Source organism: Lepisma saccharinum, chromosome 2 (genome assembly GCF_977018435.1).
Source record: "Lepisma saccharinum chromosome 2, izLepSacc3.1, whole genome shotgun sequence".
NCBI lineage: Eukaryota > Metazoa > Arthropoda > Insecta > Zygentoma > Lepismatidae > Lepisma > Lepisma saccharinum.
Window position 1 is genome coordinate 209,462,137 of NC_139230.1, and position 22,747 is coordinate 209,484,883.

The window sequence follows — 22,747 nt, forward strand, 5'->3', positions numbered from 1 at the left end:
CATGTATATCATGTCTGCAATGTTTGCTATTAAAATAATAAACATAAATGACTGCTTTATGTAAAATTGCATTTCTGACTTGAGTGCTTTTTCCCGAACAGCCTAGAATTGTGCTATTAATGTATGTATTCAGTGATGTGTATGATGAATATTGTGATTATCGTTCATTGTGATTATTCATCGTGAAGCTGGGATCGCAAAGTGGCTTTAGTAGTTTAAATATATCATGAAGCGATTAAATAAATACGTTCCTGCTATTTATATAGATGACCCTTCGGTTTCTGTTAGTTTCCGCATATGAGCTATGTGACTTATGACGCCATGTCCACAGAATGATTGATTTAGGTGCGATTGATACTGTACAACGTGAGATTCGCATCGCGAAGTGACTCTAGTTTTCGATTTGGTTTACTTTACTTCATTTTTCTGCCATTTTTTGCTCATCGCGAAGTTGAGGATGAGTGATGATACAATGGGATTGATTCTCAATGAACGCCCATGTCCAACGGAGGTCGGTTGTGGCCACAGAAAGATTTCATAAATGTTAGCATGCGTTGCGTATGGAAACGTACGAAATCATCGTTGAATTATAGAGGAAGGAGATCGCAGTGCATAATATACCTGTGTCGTACATATACTCTGTATTACTGGTCCTCGCTTCCGGCATATTTAAATACTGTAAAGTGTTTCGTAGTTTTGTTTGACTTGTTGCTTTTACATAACATGTATCTACTGCTCGCTCAATAAGCTTAAAAACTTTAAACTTATTTAATGCACAGATATAAGCTACTCGAGAATGACCTGCAGTTTGAAGCGAAATCCGCCGGGAATCGAATGTAAAGTGAATCGGTAGTCTCTGCTGCACGCAAGGCAACGTACGTCAGAGGCGGTTTTCATTTCACTGACGTAGGAGGTGAATTTCAGGGATGTTTGAAAGCATATTTCTCAAGAACAAAAAAAGATATCGCCGAGATATTTTGCACCTCATTTTTGTGTCATAATCCGTAAAATGAATGGATTCAACATGTTTTTTATGTTGTAGTGGAAAGGTCCATTCTATCTTCACAGCTAGGGTGACGAGGGCATTGCTTCTGAAAATTTACACAAACGTTCTAACATCAGCGCCATCCTACAGTCTCTTTACAAGGTCTCTGTCTTCTAGACAACTGACTATCTATAACTTCAGATGTTATCACCATGTGGCGACACTTTACATTTTGTTGTTTGGTAGTTTTGCTGCGCGTTCGTTTCAAAGATTTCAGTTCGTAATACTTCTGAAATTTCGATTTTTTCCAGTGCTTTATACTTTGTACTCCAACAAAAGCTTATGTGTACACATTGATAAATCATCTGTGTGTTTTGAAGTTCTTACAGTGCTTGGTGAAAGGCTTTATTTTCCCGTGTGTGCCCGTGCAAGTAATCAGTGACATTTCTCATCTTGTTAACACAAATTCGGAGATTTGTCACTATAGCCTATATCGAGATTGAAAGTTATTTTTAACATTTATTAGGCCAGAAGTATTGGTGGGGGCATGCCCTCTTATTGTCCTCCGATGTTGAAGAAACGCCATGAACACTCGGTACGAAAATTGCAGTACCGACGACGGAGGAAAAAATAATTTTTAACATGCTGATTTGGAAGACACTAATTTTTGGAAGGTATGATTTCGAACATTGCAACTGTATTCGTGAGAATACTGTACTCAAAATAAATACATTGAACTGGATTTGACAAGACAAGGACCTATTCAATTTTTTAAATTGTGGTATTTTAATAAATAACTGAAATAATACAAGTTATGTTTTGAATAATAAAAGAACCCATGTTTATAAATAAAATATGTAACATTACATACTGTGCGGTTATGGCTTACACATTATTTTTCCTTTCGCACAGTTTTCACCAAAAAATATTTTTTTTCTGCAGTTAAAAGGTTTTATCGGATTCTTTCACTTTCATTGTTGAAACAAAATATATTTGGAAAGAAGAAACATTTCCGACTATTTTTTTTTACTGTAAATGACACTTGCGAATCATGTTGTACAAAAAATATGAAAGTAGTAGTCTGCTTGGATTGGTTTCTAATGACAGAATCTTCTAAACGAAAAAAGTCGAATTGATTTTTGTATAATTGAAACAGGTAAATTAGTTATTATTAGAGGTGGATTTGATGTGTGAATTGTAGATTTGAGTGTAGAAATCTTTGTGTAAAATGCTAACATATCTGTGGTTTAATAGAAACACTAAATATAAAGGTACTACTTCACTATACCGGAGACACCTATCAATGATTTATTTCGCAATTCTTTGCATTGCGGAACATTTCTTTAGGTGAAATAATGAATTTCAAACGAAAATAATGTCTATTTCTTACATTAACGAGTACTTACTGTTGTTCGTTATTTCCCACAAACCATCCACGGGTATCCCCAAAAACCATTGACGTTAGCCCAAAAATTCACGATAGCCCCACGAACCATCACGGGGACGAGGTACACCTACTAGGTTAGGTTAGGCCTGTTAGGTTAGGTTCCATTAGCACTCCTTTCGTTCAATTTAGCATATACGGACATCGGCTTGTAGCAGCAGCAATAGCATGTTGGAAATAGATTTTCGTAGAAAACCACAGGTAACACTTTACTATACCTGAGACAGATTCCTTCAAATTTACAGGAGAAAGTACTTACGGAATTCATTTTCTGGAGTGTTGTTGATGTTCCGGAATGTAGTTTTGGTCCATTTTAATGCGAATCCATGTGGTTTTATACGAAAATCTATTTCCGACATGCTATTGCTGCTGTCGTCATTTGCTTTCTGCACGAGAGCACAATACGCGATATTGCTGCTGCTACAAGCCGATGTTGTCCGTATATGCTAAATTGAACGAAAGGAGTGCTAATGGAACCTAACCTAACAGGCCTAACCTAACCTAGTAGGCATACCTCGTTCCCGTAAGTAAGTAAAAATGTCAATTTAAAATTCCTAAAGTGCTTTCAATTTTTTTAAAAAATTTTAAACTATGCTTGCCTTACCTAACCTAACATAACGTCAATGGTTTGTTCCTGAGGTGTTTTTTTTTAAATTTTGTATTTTTCTTTTATTTGAGCATACTTTGAAATCCGGCCCGAAAGTAGGTATTTTTCGGTAAAGGAGCTTGCGAACGATCAACGGTAAGCTATCGCCATGTTGTGTGTGGAAATAAACAAGAACACTAAGTACTCGTAAATGTAAGAAATATACATTATTTTTTTTACAAATTCCATTATTTCACCTAAATAAGTGTTCCGGAATGCAGAATAGTACGTTAGCAATGTAAAAAAGTGCGAAAGAAATCATTCCCAGGTGTCTCAGGTATAGTAAAGCAGTACCAAACCACATGCATTCACATTAAAATGGATCAAAACTACATTCCCGAACATCAACAACACTACAGAAAATGATTTGCGTAAGTACTTTCTCCTGTAAATTTGAAGAAATCCGTCTCTGGTATAGTAAAGTGTTACCAATATAAATGAGAAATACCTAAGAGTTCATATCACACCTATTGTAATCTTTCTAATTAATTACGGACTTATGCATTTCGAAAATGTGCTTTTAAGGGTTTGTTTTGGTAAGACTCTAGTTTACGTCCTTTTCCTAAGGAACATGTGTCATATATCGTTGGAAAGCTTTATTTTATAAGGAATTCAACAACGTAAATCCCAAAGCGAGGAAAATTTCCTGAAGGAGTAAATCGAGAAAAACCGATGTTGTCCGGATATGCGTAATTGAACGTACTGAGGAATTTTTTCGATGATGAAGCACTTATTTAGGGGTGAAATGAGTGCTAATGGAACCTAACCTAACCTTGTAGGCATACCTCGTCCCCGTGAATGGTTAGTGCGGTATCGTGAACAGAAAGTGTAAAAAGAAAAAGGTACTTACCTGAAGGGATGCCGGCTGCCGCACCTCGAAGGCAAAAACAATTACCATGCAGATAAGGACATAAAGTAGAGTCTAGCCTTTGTTTTTTCCCTTCATGAACGTGTATCTTCTACTTTTACAATATTGGTAACAACTCCAGTGTGAGCTTCAGGCTCGTGCATTAGATTTTGTGAAATGTTGGGCATTTACTACATTGGATAGGCCTATACTGAATTCAGACCCACAATAAATTCGTCTGCCATCAAACTTTTTGACGTTTTTTCACTTCTTTTCTTGAGAATATTGTAATTTTAACAAATTTTTGGACTGCTGAAAGTTTGTGTGTGTGTTTTTTGTTTACGACATGTGAGTTGAAATAGGTCTGATGAGATTAGGGTAATGGTTTCGATTGTTTTTAAATTCTCTTAGCAGAAAGACTAATTATCATAGAATTAAGTCATTTCGAAAGTGTTCCAGCTGTCGCTGAAAAAGAAAATATGGTAAATATGCGATAACGCCCGGACACCTTTAACTCATTTATTTCCTTAATTTTACCACTGGTACTTACCTTTTCTGCATTGCGGAACATTCTTTAAGGTGAAGTTATGCCTTTTTCCATAAAATAGTGTCAACTTTTCATATTACGAGTGATTATTTGTCTTCCTTGTTCTGCTTGGGTAACAGACAATATGGCATGCACTCGTCATGGATCATCGTGCCGTGCTTGTGTTTTGTCGCTTTGGAGTGGGTATGCAGTGTTTCAACCTTCTTAACCGAAAAATACCTACTTTCGTGTTCATTATGTCATCAGAAACCACTGACGGATAGCCCCAAAAAACCATTCACGTTAGCCCCAAAAACCATTTCTGGCAAGGTTAGGTTAGGTAAGCATAGTTAAGAAAAAAGAAAGAAATTCTCGTAAAAAAATGCACGTTTGGAAACACTGACGAATCCATGTGACTTTCGATGCTCTCGCCATCTGCATGCACACAATGGAAACAAGGGCATAATATGGCAGGCAATGCAAGTTTCTTACGTAAAAAGTGATTAATTCTTGTTCGGCAGCATTCAAATACGAAGTTTTTAGTTTCCCGTGAAAGAAAATACCTCCAAGAACGTCCAGAATGCTAAAGAAACTCATTTCAGTAACTACTTTCGTAATATCGAGGTTCCACTGTATTTATAAGGTACATGTCTAGACAATAGTCCTTGCACATTTTTGTGAACTGCTTTTTCTGCTTGACTTCGGGTACTTTTCAGCACGTATGTTTTTTTTTAGGTAGAGCATAATACCATTTTTTTTTTACAATAAACTATTTAACAATTTACCATTTTCTTCTAATTGTGCTGTTCCCTTCCCGCAAGAGTGAGATAGATTTTTTATTTTTTTAAGAACTCCAACTCTCTTCTATGATTTTCTTTTCTTTATTTACTTGACGTAAATAAAAAAAAAATATATGACATCATGCACACGAAGAATGCATAGTTGTTAGGTTAGGCCTGTTAGGTTTGGTTCTCTTAGTTCGAGACGCATCCAGAAAGTAAGTTTCCCTATTTTTTTCCCGTGAAAGTAAACATAATGAGCTGTGTAAATTGTGCATGCGCAGCAGAGCTAAGACGTATCAATCATATGCCAGGCGGACAGATCCCGCCCGGCGCCAGTAGCGAGGCAGCAGTGGTCCGAAGTAGAAGCTCATATTCCTTCTCCCGCCGCATGCCAGTAGCGAGGCAGCATTGGTCCGAAATGGAAGCTCGTATTCCTTCCCCCGCCGCATGCGCGGTTCGGTCGGTGATAAAGTTCCTGAATGCACAAAGCATTGCGCCAATTGACATTCATCGTCAGCTCTGTGAGGTCTATGGGCCGAACATTATGAGTAAGCAGATGGTGCGTCGCTGGTGTCGGCAGTTTTTGGAAGGTCGTGAAAGTGTCCATGATGAAGAGCGCAGTGGGCGTCCGTCCCTCATTACTGATGATCTGGTTGAGCTGGTGCGGCGGCGCATCGTAGAGAACCGTCGCTTCACGATTACGGAGTTGAGTAGCCTTTTTCCGCAGATATCGCGATCCATGTTGCATGAGATTGTCACGCAGCACCTGCTGTTCAAAAAATTGTGTGCCAGGTGGGTGCCGAAAAACCTGACACCCGAACACAAAATGAAACGTTCAGGAGCAGCACTGACATTCCTGCAACGGTACCATGATGACGGCGATGATTTCCTCGACAGGATCGTCATGGGCGATAAGACGTGGATTTCGCACTTCACCCCGGAAACCAAGCAGCAGTCAATGCATTGGCGGCATAATGGATCTCCGGTCAAGAAGAAATTCAAACAGACACTGTCGGTACAGAAAGTGATGTGCACCGTGTTTTGGGACAGGAAAGGCATTTTGATCATTGACTTCCTCCCCAGAGGTGAAATGGTGAACGCTGACCATTACTGTGAAACACTAAGGAAATTGCGACGTGCCATTCAAAACAAGAGGCGTGGCATGCTTACTGCAGGTGTTGTGCTCCTCCATGACAATTCTAGTCCACATACGGCTCGGCACACAGCAGCTGTTTTGACGGAATTTGGCTGGGAGTTGTTTGATCATCCACCTTACAGTCCTGATCTGGATCCCAGCGATTTTCACGTTTTCTTGCACCTCAAGAAATTCCTGTCCTCCGGTGAGTGTTTTGGCAACGACGAAGAGCTGAAGACGTCTGTCACAGGCGGCAGAGTTTTACGACAGTGGGATCCAAAAGTTGATACCACGATACGACAAGTGTCTCAATTCTGGTGGTTACTATGTTGAAAAATAGCTGAACCTTTGCTGTACCTGTTGCCAATAAATGGTTTCCTGAAACTGTGTTGATTTTTTTTAAAAAAATTAGGGAAACTTACTTTATGGATGCGCCTGGTATAAATGTCATTGATTGTCATTCTCATGATTTTTAGCACATGGAGATGCATTGTAATTGAATAGAGATGTTATGAGAGATGATTTATGGCGTCACATTCGAGGAATGCCCATGTTGCTAGGTTTGGTTCTCTTAGCATAAATAACATTGAGAGTGGAAAGTGTGCTACCCAACATGTTGCCATGTTGTGCTATGATATTTCAAATGTACGATTTCTTCAATAGAGAGCCTGCGTGTACATTCATGAGTTGCCAAGAACAAGAAATGTGTGAAGTGTAGCAGATGTTATTTTAAAAGATTTACACTTTTCTTTCATGGTGATAGTAATTACTTGTTATCCTTCGATATCTGCCATTGATATCTTATATGTATGACAATTGAAGGGGTCCGCCGTATAACGTTGTAAGTGACAAAAACGTGATTTTTCAGAAATGAGCAAAAACATTTGTAGAATACATGGGCGTTTGTTTTGAACTTTTTTTAGCTAGAATGTATAGTTCGTATTGAAATAAACATAAAACCAAAAGAACAATTCATTGCAATAAGCCATTAATGTGTTACAGAGCTTTTTACACCATGTAATGAGGTAACAACGTTGTAAGCGACTGGCAGTTACAACGTTATACCCCGACCTAGCTGGTGTCGCTCAACTAGGGATGGGGCAGGAATGAAAAACATACCACAGTATGTATTCCTGTCAATACCTTATTTTATGATACAAGTAAAGCAATAGTAGATAAAAGTACAAAAATGGTATTATAAAAGTATAACATAATGTTAAATGAGGATAATACATTTTCTTGTGGGTTAACATTTCCATTACTCCACTTCAAGTTCTTGGTAAAAGGAAACAAATTCTCGTGGAAAATACTGACACATATCATCCAAATCTTTCTTTTTGGCAGCCTTTATAGGGAGACGACCTTCGTACAGGTTGGGAAAAGCAGCCACTTTCACTGGGGGGAAGATTTCTCTTGGCTGGCCCTTTGGATTGTTTGGTCAAACAGTGCGTTTGCCATGGTTGTAGAACGTTGTGGGATGTTCTTCCACGTAATGTTGTCGGGTCGTCATTGACGATTTGTTACCATACATGGTCTGTAATATTATATGATTTGGTGACCAATGAATGCAAAACGATGTCCAAGATTTTGAAATCATCTGTACACATGACATATACGTCGAACTGGTCGGAACTCCTAGCATTAGCAATAACTTCTACCCATTGAAATGGGACATACACTTTTTCCCCCTTTTTTGCTCGTTCAATAACGGCAAAATCCCTATCACAAGGGAGAAAACTGTGGCCAGTAGTCATAAACCTTTGCTCAACAGTCGAAAAGTAATCATTTACTACCACGTGTTGCATTAATGCTATCTTGCGCCAGTTGTTGTTTTGCCCAATACATCTGTCAGACCACAACGTCAATTTGTGTGTTTCACCTTCTCTCAGTTTGCAAAAATGTAGTTGTATATACTTCAGGATACATGATGATATCTCCCTGGGTGTAGGCGGGTACGAAGAAGAATCATGGCAATTTTAGGCTTGCTTGGATGTATGGTTCTGGAAAAAAAAATGGGATGCCGACAGACAGGCATACGCACAATTTTGTCTACGGACTCTACATTATTCAAGGGTAACACTGACAAATACGATCAGAACCCCGCAATATGTAAACGTATTGCAACAAGTGGTGGTTACAACGTTATTCTACTCACCTCTTCAGGTGGCAGTTTTCCAGGTACAGTCTTTTTCTTCTTTGTTACGTATTGCATGCCAGCATCTCTGAAAGCTTTCCTCTTCTTATCCTCCCAATGCGAAACATTAACTTCCCATTTTTTACCATTATTTATGCGTTTTTGATCACCCGGTGACAGAGTAACGCCCGGCGCAGCATCCATTGTTTGGCTCGGTTTGGCGCATAGAACGTTCTTTCGGCGACAAGAGCCGAATTCCAGCGCTTCTCACTTAGGTTTGCAGTGCTACCAACCTAATATATCATCAATCTAAATTTACCACTTGGTGGGGAATGTTGCATACTCCGTTTTTGCGACAAAATCTCCATATTGGAAAAGTTGGCGCTTACGTTATACGGCGGACCCCTTCAATTTCTTCATATAAGTGGTCCGAGATGCAAAGAATTGGACGTACCATGGTCACATTTCAACAATAAATTTGGACATACCGTGGTCACATTTCAACAATAAATTACTTTCTTATTTGTGGTTTCCGCATGTTAAAATCATTTTCAAACAGCTTAAAACATCGAAATGTGCAGATTGGAAAGAGAAAGGTTGGAATTTTCGAGGGGGGTACGATCGGTCACCAGCTCCAATTTCACTTTAAAGAAGCAAGGTACATGAAGACCCATGTACCTTTTGTTATATTGCGATTTCATGATGCTACATATGCATATTTTACATGGTTTGGTTTCAATTTACGTCTGTTAACACGCACTGCAAAATTTTAGCAATTACTTACTGTGTGTTTCCTTGACACTGGATTTTCACTTCCAAATACTTCTGCAAACCCAGCCAGAAGTAGGAAATGGTGAAGGATTATGATACTTCTGTACTTGCCAAAAGCTGTTTGTTTAGTATCATCTTAGTTATGAACTTAGATCGCTCACTGTCTGGTGTTCAATAAATGCTTTCGTTAGATTAGGCAGGTCAGGTTTAGTTCGCTGTGCTGATTAGTTGCAGGAAGGTTCCAATTTATTTCTACATTTATTCCCACTAGTCTACCATACTTACTGGTGCTTCTATCAACAGAGAATGCCTTGTCCATGGGAAGCATTCAGGCTTTTGCAAGGTAATGTTTTTTCCAACACAATAACTTTTTTTGAAAAAATCCAAACAGTGCTAATTACTTTAAGGCAGGTTCAAATTTCATGTGACAATGATTGCCAAAAGTCTACAATAATTAGACACACTGCTAGGAGAATTTGGAAAAAATCATAAAACAATTGGAACCGTTACCATGAAAGCACTTATTGAACAAAATCTTCAAACATTTGGGCTGCAAGAAAGTACAGACGCTAATCAGAATCGAACCATATTAAAAAATTGCATACATAGCATGATGAAATCACAATAAAACAAAAAGAACTTGTGCCGAATGTTGGAATGTGAACAATAATGGGTGAAATTTTCTGGCTCATTTTGTGCATTATTATTTAAATTTCTTCCCCAATAACATGATGTAATATTTCCTTTATCACTTGTACATTTATTCATATCTAATTAATTTTACGTTATTATTCGTTAAATTTTTGTATCATTAGAATTAGAATTAGAATTTCTTTATTCATGGGCGAAGTTCAGCCTGTGGCTGCTCTACGCAGTGTGTTTCAAAAGTCACGCAACCCAAAGTTGGACTCTTGTAACCAGTATGTGAATTAAGCTTTATACTTGGAGGGGATGCCCAATCGGTGCTGTATTTGCGATTTTGTTTCCGAGGAGGGGGGATAGGTTTTTTTGTGTATGAAGTTTTTGTATATGTTGCCAGTTAGTCACCATTACTATTTAAGTTTTAAGTACCTAGGACATTTAGATGTAATTTAGAAACAGGATGTTTAGCTACTTTCTAAGAAAACCCAAACCCATACATAAAAAGAGGAATATACTAAAACAGAGAGAAGTTAACAAAATATCTATTGCACGTTCAACTCAGGTGGTTGCAACTTAATTAGCGGTGCTTGCGCACCCCTTGATTTTCTTCAGCACCCCTTTTTCAAAACCTATGTTCAACCAAAACCACTAATTCTTACAGTGTCATATTATGTCATGCTGTCACATTGAGCACTGAATGTTGGGTATTGAAGTGAGACTGCTGTTCTTGCCTCTCCCTGGAGAAACTCCTCTGGTCATCCATGTATGTCATTGGCCTCCCTTGAACAAGCTGTTCCTTTCAAATTTCTATATACGGCATTGTATTAAAATCAAGTAAAAATGAAGCAAGTCACTAGTATTTTTCAGTTTTAATTGGTGCCTACAAAGGTTGATTAGTATTTAATTTAGTGGCTAAAACATGCATACATGTTTTATTTTCTCTTTATTATTTTCAACACCACACCCCTAAATTTCATCCCGCATCCCTGCAACACCCCTAGATGATTAATCCTGACAACGCTGGTTCAACTCAATGATGGCATCTGGCGAGAAATGTGATCTACCTCCAAAAATAAAGCTGATAAAATCAGCTCTTCTTGCCATGGCTTTTGTAGTTTATTTGGCAATGGACAGAGCAATGGTGTTACTATGTGAGCTTTTTTGTTAAACCTCTGCACTCGACGATAAGAAACAAATATAAATGGAGCTATTTAAAAATAGAACTTCAGATGTGAAGTAGGCTGCACGTTTTAAAGGTTAATTAATTGTTTTCTCGAATGATTTTTTCAGTGGTGTTTCGTTCCATAGTTAAGAAATGGTATACTATATGATTTAATTCAATTTTCTTTGGTGGGGATGAAAACATCCCTGGCAGGGATTATATTTTTTTTGCCCGGGTTAATTATTTTGTACACTTCTTTCTCCAAATGTTACTTGACCACCCTGAAAGATTTCTGAGTCCAGGAATAGTTAATTTGGCAACATAGCTCTGGAGAACCAGCAGAGAGTAGCCAACTCTACTGCAGATCCCTCTACTAGATGAGAAACCCTGTGTTGAATGATTTACAGTCTTGTTTATAACATGAAGTCAGAAATTATATTCGCTCAACATATTAATAGAGAACAAAACTGAAAACTCAAGTATGAGGAATAATTTAAGAGAATACTTGCGATTTGGCATGTTAAAATTGGAATCAGAGAAACTGTTGTGAGGTTGGAAACACTGCACTTGCTCATGGTCCACCTGGACGAAATCGTTGTCAAATTTGAACACAAAAGTGCATAATTACGAATAGTTTATGCAAATAAAATATAACACCACCTTTGCAAATACTGTGCAATGAGCGAAAAGTAACAATACTCACAATTTCCAGTGAAAATGTATTCGTCGGATGGAAAAGTGGTGGTTTGTGCAGTCATCAAGACGTTTCAAGGCGATTGCTACAAGCAAAGTTGTCGATTATTGGTATCTTTTTTCCAATAAATTAAGGGTCGCAGGTTCAAATTCCAGGATCCTCCATACTTTTTTAAAACTTTTTTTCTGTAAGTATGGCATTCAGATACATTGAGTATTTAGATTAGTAATTAAGTTGAATAATTTAGTTTCAGAATGTTCACAAAATGTAATTCGGTTTGGAATTTGATGAATGTTTCCAGGAGCTCAATGTATTTTTTTTTAGTAAGATATATAATTTATTTCAAAGGGGAGAAAATATGCTTGCATAAATAGATTTTTTAAAAAAAAAATCTATTTCTTTTTAATGCTAAAAGAGATATAACAACTTTCTTATACTCTGATATGGAGCTATTGTTCATGTAAGGAGATGTTTATTATATTTATTTTGTGATTCCACGATAACGTGTTACAGGTGGACTATTAGTTCCTGTAAGTAGTATACGTAATTTTCCTTGCACTTAATTGAATAACCTACGTTGTGAAATGTAAAATGTGTTGCGTTTTCCCGAATGCAAAGAAATATTGAAACAACAATGGCTTTTGTCCTCTCGGATGTAAATTATGCTCAAAACGAATAATATTCGAAATAAAATATGTGTTATTTATATTTCGGGAGGAGAGAAAGATTTACCAACTAAAATGCAACGTGCTTGGTTCATAAAGCAGTAGATATATACACTATAGCCAAAGTTACATGCTCTGTTCCATTCTGCGGACAAAATTGAATTTCAATGACACTTTGCTGGATGCAATAAAGCGAAATGGTAAGATTTTTATACTCCCTCTTCATCCCAACACAAGGTTTACAATGATATCAACAAGAAAACTTCAGCAGGTCATATTTTCGGTTTGTATCAACACTCGATTGTACTCAAGTTACTTTTCTCTGATTGTGCAATTAAACAATGTTACAATATGCTCTTGCAGTCATTTAAGACAAATTTGAAGAAAAAAAATACATGGCATTTCAAACAGTAAATAACAATGACACACGATATATCATATATAAGGAAAGAAAGAAAAATGGAAGAAATATTTATCATTGTTCACCTCTTTGTGCATGCTGCTTCTTTATTATTATGGAAACAGGATTTTATGAATTGATTCTCCTGTCTTGCGGCATATGTTCACTTGCAACACATTTTACAAGCAAATATTCGTTAGTACAGCCATGTTACAGCAGCTGAACTATGGTCAATGTCTGCTGATCGGAAAAGAATCGCAGGTCAACTTTGATCGCAGATCGCATGGACTTAATCTCAGTTCAACTTTTATACAACACAAAATTAGAGTTCAGCGTGACTGCAGATAAATTTTACTGGCTAATCGAGGATCAACTGTTTTATACAATCAGGCCCTAGTCTGTCAAGTGTGACCCAGGTTGCATTAATAGAAAAAGCAAGTCTAATCCTCTTGTTTAAATACAGCTTGAGTTTTCATCTTAACTGGCTTCTTGATTTGGGGGGGGGGGTTCATTGAATAAATTTATTTTCTTAATTGCTAATTGCCAATAAATAAAGGCTAAGAAAAATGATATAAAAAAAGGTCAAGAAAAAGTCAAGAATTTTGGATTTGTTATTTTGGTAGACACCCTACATCCTTCTTGATGGCTTTTGTAGGAACAGCTATTTGAACCGGATGCTACATACATTTGATGACGCAACTCCCTGTCAGTGTGTCCACCCACTTTTTTTTTTTTAACTATGCTTGCCTAACCTAACCAAACCTAACCTAACCTTATCAGAAATGGTTCGTGAGGCTATCCGTGAATGGTTCATGGGGCTATCCGTCAGCTACCCATGCATAATGTACAATTTGCACACGTGACAATCAAGATAGTATGTATTTTTCAGTGAAGAAGGTTGGAAACACTGCATACCCACTATGGTAGTGAAGATGTGTCCGCCATATTGTGTGTTAAGTAAGCGAAAGAAGGAATAAGAAAAAATACTCTGTATGTGAAATATTGTGTTTTTGTGTAAAAAGCATAATGGCACCTTGAACTATGTTCCGCAATACACAATTGGTAAGTACGAACCATGTGAAACACAAAATATCTGATAATGTGTTTCCGATATACAGAACTGGTACCATATCTGATGTCCGAAGTTTTTGTGTGATTTCGGACAATCAATTATACAAACGGTTTGTCTGAATTTGTACCTTTCTATGGGTGATTTCAGACACAAAAATGAGTTTTAAAGACAGCACAGGGCTACATAGAGACAAAATACATGCATAGATAAAAATATCAATTACATTATCTGCATATTAAACAAGACAATCACAATCACATCCTTTTGTGTTTAATTGTTCTATCTTAAAACATGCTTCCAGTAAAAAGTCACAGAATATTGTATTCAAATGTGAATTTTCCTCCCTTCTCTTGTGGATTTGGAAGGACAATGGAATCTTCATCATCTATGGTAGGAAACACAAAGACTCTTCTACTGTTATTGTAAAAACATAGAAATTTCACATCAACATTTTTTGCATCCACACCAGTTACAACATATTTTTGTGATTCCTCTTTTTTGTTCTCTGTGTACATATAACACACTGTTACCAACCTGTTTTCTTCTAGAACAGGATTGCAGGTTCCTGACATGGGCTCTCTCTTGTTAGTCTGCTATTTTGGATTCATCACTGCTGTCTACGTACATTGATTCATCGCTGCTGTGTACAAATTTTCCTGCCTTCATATCTCTTTGGTATTCTCCGAATCCTTCTTATCATAGTTTCCATAATTCTGTCCTCCAACTTTTTATTCTGTACACGTGCTGCATTGTACAAATTCACCATACTGATGCACTGTCTTCCACTTTCACTGCTGCTACACATCCACGTGCAAGTGCAAACAGCTTACACTATCACAGAACTGTCCTCACTCCTCCATTGTTGACACATTCCTGGAACAAAAATTCCTAACTTCCATTATTTGTCAGATATGGCCCAAAGGACAACAATGTGAATTCTCTTTTAACTTCCAACATGCTTCACACACACAATGACACATGTGCACAAGTTCAACAACTCTAAGTTATCAGCTACATATCTCATCAATGCCACAAGCAACAACGCGGGAACTGACAACAGACTGGTGATGTGTTTCAGGCTTGACAATGGAGGAAATACACTCTCCTCCTAATTCTCCCCAGATTACGGTAATGTTTTCTTGTTCTAATTGAAGGGAAACAGACTGATATCAGGTTTAGCATTGTTATGATGGTTCAGAAAATATGATTTTGCATCAACTTCTGAGCCATAGTAATCATATTACATCTTTGACCAAATACTTTGTGTTGAATTATTAGTAGCATTCACTCTAAGTATTTTTTTATTATTTTCTTTAAACAGCAATAATTAATTCTTTTGATCTGAATTGATGAAAGTATTAATTATTGCTGATTAAATCAAATAATAAAAAGAATTACTTAGAGTGAATGCTAATAATAATCAAGGATATGTTATGTAAATTAGTTTAACAACAGTTGCAGACTTTTCAAATCTAGCATGCCCAGATTGAGTGAAAAATTAGTGCTTTGAAATAAATCTCATCTCTCTTAGTGCCAGAAAGATAGAAAAAAGCAAAAAACAACAACAAACAAACAAAAAAAGTTGTGTAGATGGAAACATTCATAGAATTCTACACTGAATTAATTATTGTGAACATTCTGAAACAAAAATATTCAACTTAATGACTAAACTCCATACTCAATGTATCTCAATGCCATACCTTAAAAAGAATGGAGAGTCTTGGATTTGAATCTGCGACACTTAATTCCTAGGGGAAAGACAGCTCAGTTAACACCAGTACTCTACCAAATGCTCTACAACATCGCTGGTAGCAAACACCTTGAAATGCATTGATGACTGCACAAGCTGCCACTTTTCTATGTGACACATTTTTCCTGCAAATTTTGAGAATTATTAAATTTTTGCTCATTGCACAGTACTTTGCAAGGTATTGTTATATTTATTTTGGATAAAGCATTTGTTCATTTGTGTTCAAGCTTGACAGTGATTTCCTCCAGGTGGACCACTAGCAAGTGCAGTGTTTCCAACCTCACAACAGTTTCTCTGTTTCCAATTTTAACATGCCAAATCACAAGTATTCTCCAAAATTATTCGTTACACTGAAGTTTTCCATTTTGTTATCTATTAATATGATTGTGTGGTGAATAGGTTTCTAACTTCATGTTATAACGAAGCATGTTAATGTTTTACCACAATGTTTCTCGTCTAGTAAAGGGACTTCTTAACAGAAAAGTGATGTACAATTTCAATAGAAATGCACGTCATTATAAAATGCCTTTATATGAATAATATATACTGCTATTGATTGTGTCTACTTCATATTATGGAACTTAACAGCATTTTTTTTTACAATGAATGGTCAGGTATTGAAATTTCCTAGCTGTGTAATTATATTAGAAACATAAGGCTTTACTCATATATGAAATATGTAATCATTGTTTTCTTGTTGTTTTTTTTACCAGGAGTGGACAACATGGACCATAGGAACTTGCCTGAGGTGATTCCCTATGAGGAATACGACAGTGAAAATGAAGACCTGAATCACTATTGTAAGTGAAGGGGCTAGTATTTTTTATTTATTTGGAATTACCTTCCTAGAAGTTAATTTGAAAATGTCATCACTAGAGGCATGAATATTTTGTTTTTGACGAAAACATGAAATGTGAATTGTGAACATTGTAATGTTAATTTTTCACATTTCTGAAATGTGTGAGGTGCATTTGACAACCCTGTTTTGTCACGAAATAATGCTTAAGGAACTGCAAAATGTGAAATAGACTCTCAAACTTGAAATTTAGTTTATTTACCAACCCGACACTTTCTGAAGTTTGAATTATCCTGTGAGTTGTGCAATTCATGGAACATTGATTAAAGGCCGAATCACACGCAATTGGATTTCCAGTAGGAATGCTTTAGTTGGCACTGAACTGGCTATCTGGGTGGAAATTATGGCTGCCCGGCTGGTTGCTTGACTGGTTTTGAGGAATAGACCATATTATAATTGCAACTGGCTTTCCTTGACTGGATTCTGTAGAACAACTAATCAGAGCGAAGTTTTTCCATGTGAGGATAATCTGTGAGTTTGCCAATGGAAAGTTTTTGTCTAGTTTCCGAGTATTGGTTGTTTTAGTTCACTTCTCGATAAAATAAAAAGTGACAGAGATGATTTGCATTTCTGTTCAGTTCATTATTATTTATGCATTTATGCAAAGTGATGACATTTGTACGAACAAATATAATTAGCTGATAATGAAAATCCTTATTGTGTATTAAATGATTGTGACATTTAGGTGAACAAAATATTTTTTTATGAATGAATTCTGTGAATCTCGTGTATGAATATGCATACCTGAGTTCATTTAAAAGCTTGTTCAGTATGCATTTTTTTTTGCACAATACATGTAAATAATTATATGTTTTCCAAAGTTTAATATATTTTTGATCAGACCCTTTCTTTCTATAGTCTATACATAGGATGTTATGCTGCTTATCAAAAGGAATTTCCATGTAAAGTTTTCACATCAAAACAGTGAACGTGTACTTTTTTTATTTTCTTATTTTTTTTTTACTGATTCATTGTTTGTGCTTAATTTGAAGAGCAGGATGTAATATGTTGTCATACTTCTCATAAACGACCTCCATGGTGGAGTGAAGGGGTGTAAGGGGTGACCTTTTCCAAAGACACCCAAATGTAAATCTCCCTTCAATCACTGCATTTTGCAGACTAGCGAGGCTTTGGCATCTGGACTCACAGCCAGTACAACTTCTGTGGGGACCATGTTTGTCATCCTTACAGTGTTTGCCTTTTCATCCATTTCATTTTATCACCATTCATCCTCATCTTTTCAATTAGCCAAAAGTGGCAGAAAAGGGAAGTAAAATAAAGCAATCAATCAATCAATAAATCCATGGAGTGATTAGCACAGCACATTATAGTGGAACCACAAGCAGACCCGCGACTTCTGTGGAGGGGAGGGTTAGAGTGGAGCATGCTTCCTTATGGCCCAAGTTGAACTGATGAAGGGGGAGGTGTGCGGAGACTTTTCGCCAAAGGTTCTTTTCCTTGTTGTCACTGTATACAATGCCAGTGGTCCTGGATTCAGATCCTGGCCTTGGAATTGGTGCTGTTTGTGAGTGTCCCTTCATCAGTTTCATAATATCATTCACCCTCGTCGTGATTAGCCAAAAGTGGCAGAAAAGTGGCTCTAAATAACAAGAATCAAACCTGACTTCTCAGGAAACTAAGATAATAGATTTCCTTTTTTGTATTTTAAAAGCTGTTTGTGGCAGAAGACTCCTTGCATACTTTCATAGAAGTTTTAAGGTTTTTTCAGATCTTAAGCTCTGTTGAAAGGTTACCCTACTTGTTTCTGCCCTTTGATTTATGGATTTTCTCCACCCAGAAATCTAAGTACTTTTGTTCTAGTAAATAAACATTATGGCTACATATAACTGTAACTTAAAATAGCAAGGAATTAGTCTTATAATACTAACAACACATTTTTTTGGGTCCACGTTTACTGAATTTTGTTGATTTTTTTAGATGATACTTTGCTGAATATAGGGTAATTATAAATGATTCATCGGGTTTGAAAGGCTGCATTAAAAAAAAATATATATAACATACAATAAAGAATGATACCTGAAAATAAAGAGAAACTGTCCACATTTTAGACATAACAGTTGGGCTGAAAAGTTCATAGGCTGACTCATAGATGGCGTTACTAGAATTAAATCCATGTGATTTTTACTTAGTACTAACCTTCAAAAGATACGTGTATAAATTTCACAGCTGCCAGATAATTAGTTCATGAGATATAGCATTGTGATTGAAGCAGCTTTTGTTATTGTGAAAAAATGGATAAAAAATAATTTCGTGTGTTAATAAAGCATTGTTTTTTGGCGAAAAAAAATACTGTTGAAGCCAAGGCTTGGCTTGATAAACATTATTCGGACTCTGCACCAGGAAAATCAACTGTTGAGAAGTGGTTTGCTAAATTTAAACGAGGCGAAATGAGCATCGAAGACGATGCACGCAGTGGACGCCCCAAAGAGGCTGTTACCGACGAAAACATCAAAAAAGTCCACAAAATTATTTTAAATGATCGTAAAGTGAAGTTGATCAAGATAGCTGAGACTTTAAAAATATCAAAGGAACGTGTTGGACATATTGTGCATGAATATTTGAAGATGCGAAAGCTGTGTGCAAAATGGGTGCCGCGCGTGCTCACAATCGATCAAAAGCAACAACGTTTTGATGATTCGGAGCAATGTTTAGCGATATTCAACCGTAATAAACACGAATTTTTCCGTCGATATATTACAATGGATGAAACATGGCTCCATAACTACACTCCAGAGTCCAATCGACAGTCAGCCGAGTGGACTGCACGTGATGAACCGAATCCAAAGCGTGTAAAGACGCAACAGTCGGCTGGCAAGGTTATGGCATCAGTATTCTGGGATGCGCATGGTATTATATTCATCGATTACCTCAAAAAGGGCCAGACCATCAACAGCGATTATTACATAGCGTTGTTGGAGCGTTTAAAGGATGAAATCACGAAAAAACGGCCCCATTTGAAGAAGAAAAAAGTGCTGTTTCATCAAGACAATGCACCGTGTCACAAATCAATGAAAAAGATGGCAAAATTATATGAATTAGACTACGAATTGCTTCCCCATCCACCATATTCTCCAGATCTGGCCCCCAGTGACTTTTTCCTGTTTGCAGACCTTAAAAGAATGCTCGCTGGAAAGAAATTTAGCACTGATGAAGAGGTAATCGGCGAAACTGAGGACTATTTTGAGGCTAAAGAGAAATCGTACTATAAAAATGGCATCGAAAAATTGTATGACCGCTATAATTGTTGTATCGCCCTCAAAGGCAACTATATTGAATAATAAAATCGAATTTTGTCAAAAAAATATTTTTTACTATGTTAGCCTACGAACTTTTCAGCCCAACTGTTACTTTCACAAATGTTCAATGTGGCTTCCTTTCAACACATGACACACATCTATGCGATAGTCTAGTTTGCCCCACACGTGCTCTAGCATATCCCTACTAATGGATGTAAATGTGGCTGTAATGTGATCCTGCAGCTCAACCAAAGTTGTTGGTAGTGATGACACATACACTGTGTCTTTCACATGCCCCCAAAGAAAAAAAAAATCACAAACTATTAGATCGGGAGATCTGGGAGGCCATGGGAAAAGCGCTAAGTCATTTTCATCACATCCCCCAATCCAACGGCTTGGGAGTTCTTAGTTCAGGTAGCAACACACCTCAGTGTGCCAATGGGGCAGTGCCCCATCAAGTTAGAATATGAAGTTATTGGAATCCTCTTTCACTTGTAGAAGCAACCACAACTGCAACATATCACGGAATGACATACCTGTCACAGTGTTCTCTGTGAAAAAAAGGGACCCTACACCTTTTATTTAGACACTGCAGCATGTGGTTGTTTAGTACCCCGTATACGAACATTATGGCAATTAACCTTGCCACTCAAATGGAATGTTGCCTCGTCACTAAAGAGCAGAAGCTTAAGAAAACCATCGTCCTCCATAGCGTCCTGCATGGAATTACAAAATTCATATCGTTTGATGAGGTTGTCCAGTTGTAACATTTGCAATAACTGTATGCGGTACGGTTTCAGTCGCAATCGGGTTCGCAAAATCTCCCTGACAGTTGGCTGTGGAATATCAAGTTCCCGACTGGCACGGTATGTTGACTTATGTGGGCTATGCACAAAACTCACCCTAACTCGCTCCACTGTTTCATCAGAATTGCTTGGATGCCCGGTGCTTTTACCCAGTTTCCTTAAACTGTCGATGCCATCTCAGAATGTTTTGGTGACCTGGCGGTGCAGTTACAAATGGTCTCTGGAATACATGCTGTATGGTAACAAAGGAAAAACACTTCTCACGTTCCAAAACACAGAATGCTTTTGGCTGCATAGACACCATTTTGGAAACTAGGTTTGTGCTGCCATCTGTCAGCAGGTGCCAAGGTTACAAATATGAGATAGTTAACTTTCAGATGTGTTCTTTCATTTCATGATTACCACTCACATGTTATATTAATTGTTTTGGAAATATTTCACTTTAAAACCCAATGAATCATTTATAATTACCCTGTACTATCATGATAATGACACTATTTACGGTTTAATAAGTATTTTGTATGTATTTCTACACAAAATGTATGCATTACGTATATGAAATTTTGTGTTTCCACAATACACAATTGAATAGTTTTTTATTCCAATTGTGCAACATGGGGATATGAAACTTCACTTACATAATACTTAAACAGCGTTTACTGCATCTATCATGAAAATGTATGCAGTTTTTTTTTTATGTAAAAACATGATTGTGTTGTGAAGCATCATAAATTTAGTGTGTTTAACAATATGTTAAATAATAGTAGTAATAATAATTATTTTTATAGATTCAGTTAACCTTTAAAGTCCCCTGGTGCTTATGCAGTTTTTACGTCTGTCCCAGGCCATTTAAACTAGGTTTGTAAGGTTTAGCAAAAATCGTTATGGCTTCCTTCCTATGGCAGATAATTTAGTGAAACAAGAAACATTTTACTAAGAATAAAATGTACTTTGACACAGAAAAGACTAAGTGTTGATATCTGTATGTATTTGTGATTTTTCGTGGCTTCAAATGTGAAAATTGAAAACAACAAAAAGAAAAGACAAAATTTTGCCCCTCCCTCTCCCTATTGAGAAATGGGACAGGAACAAATTCTATGCCCTATTTGCAACCACATGTCTACATTATAATTCAATATTTGTTTTGTTCCTAATACCTTTTGCCATCATAAGGAAAAACAAACTAAGTGCACGAGTTATTTTCGACAAGGGTTGCCAACACTTACAATGAAGTGCAGGAGTTATTTTCGACAAGGGTTGGCAACATGCACAATGAAATGCACAAGTTATTTTTAGCCCTGATCCTACCTCTTACTCCACCCCTTTCATTTTCCTTCCAAAGGAGGAGTGGTTGCAAGTGTTGTGCAAAGTCCATTTCACTCGCTGAAAAGTTATTGCCCCAAACACTTTTGACAACAATGCCCCCTTCCCCTCCGACCATGACCTGCTTCAGCATATTGAGAAGGAAAACAATAGACAAAACTATTTCCTCATACATTACTTTCCTGCAAGACATGAGATTGTAAACAACCATTGTAAACAAGCATTTACAATGGTGCCAACTCACTTCTTTGAGCTTTGTCATTCAATGCCACTTTCACTGCATCAAAAAAGAGGAGGTGTAAGTTTAACAGCTGCTGCTGACGTCATTAGGTGTTTAAGAGCACCAGGGTCACTGTCGATGCATATCGACTTGGTTTCAAGTTCCACGCACTTTGAGTCATGAGCATAGAAAATGAACAGGGTTGCAAGGTGACAAAAAAAGGTTTTGTTCCTTTGGTCAACATTTGATAGATCGGGACCTTGGCCAAAAATGCCATCGGTCAGCACATGACCGATCGGGACTTAAAAGGTTAACAGTTCAGTATAATTTTGTGTGAAGAGACTCCAAATGGTATAATGGTTAGCATAGTACATTGAGAAACTAAATATGCTGACCAAGGAAGAAATTTATTTTATTATGAAACATAAACTAAACGTTGAGGAACTAAGAGTTCTGATTTTGAATTCTACTATGTAAGGTATAAATGTTTCCTTGTAGTTGTTCATTCATCTTAATTGTCTCAAAGCAACTTGAAGGAACTAAAAGTATAATTTATTGTTTCAGGGGATGAATTTCCTTTTGGACAAACACAAACCTTCCCTGTGCATCCATCTGCCATCGGATTGTATG

At 37.0% G+C, this 22,747-nt stretch overlaps 1 protein-coding gene across 2 annotated transcripts in view; it reads left to right on the plus strand.

Annotated features, from left to right (window-relative positions):
- The first annotated feature begins 1,430 nt into the window (after window positions 1-1,430).
- Window positions 1,431-22,747, plus strand: part of LOC145981134 (uncharacterized) — an 89,547-nt gene continuing 68,230 nt past the window's right edge. For both annotated transcript variants that reach the window (XM_083114247.1, XM_083114257.1), the window contains exons 1-3: window positions 1,431-1,659; window positions 16,369-16,455; window positions 22,682-22,747. The exon at window positions 22,682-22,747 is cut by the window's right edge and continues 32 nt beyond it. In XM_083114247.1, the coding sequence (XP_082970373.1) occupies window positions 16,380-16,455; window positions 22,682-22,747 (142 nt within the window). In that variant the 5' untranslated portion in view covers window positions 1,431-1,659; window positions 16,369-16,379. The remainder of the gene's footprint in view (window positions 1,660-16,368; window positions 16,456-22,681) is intronic.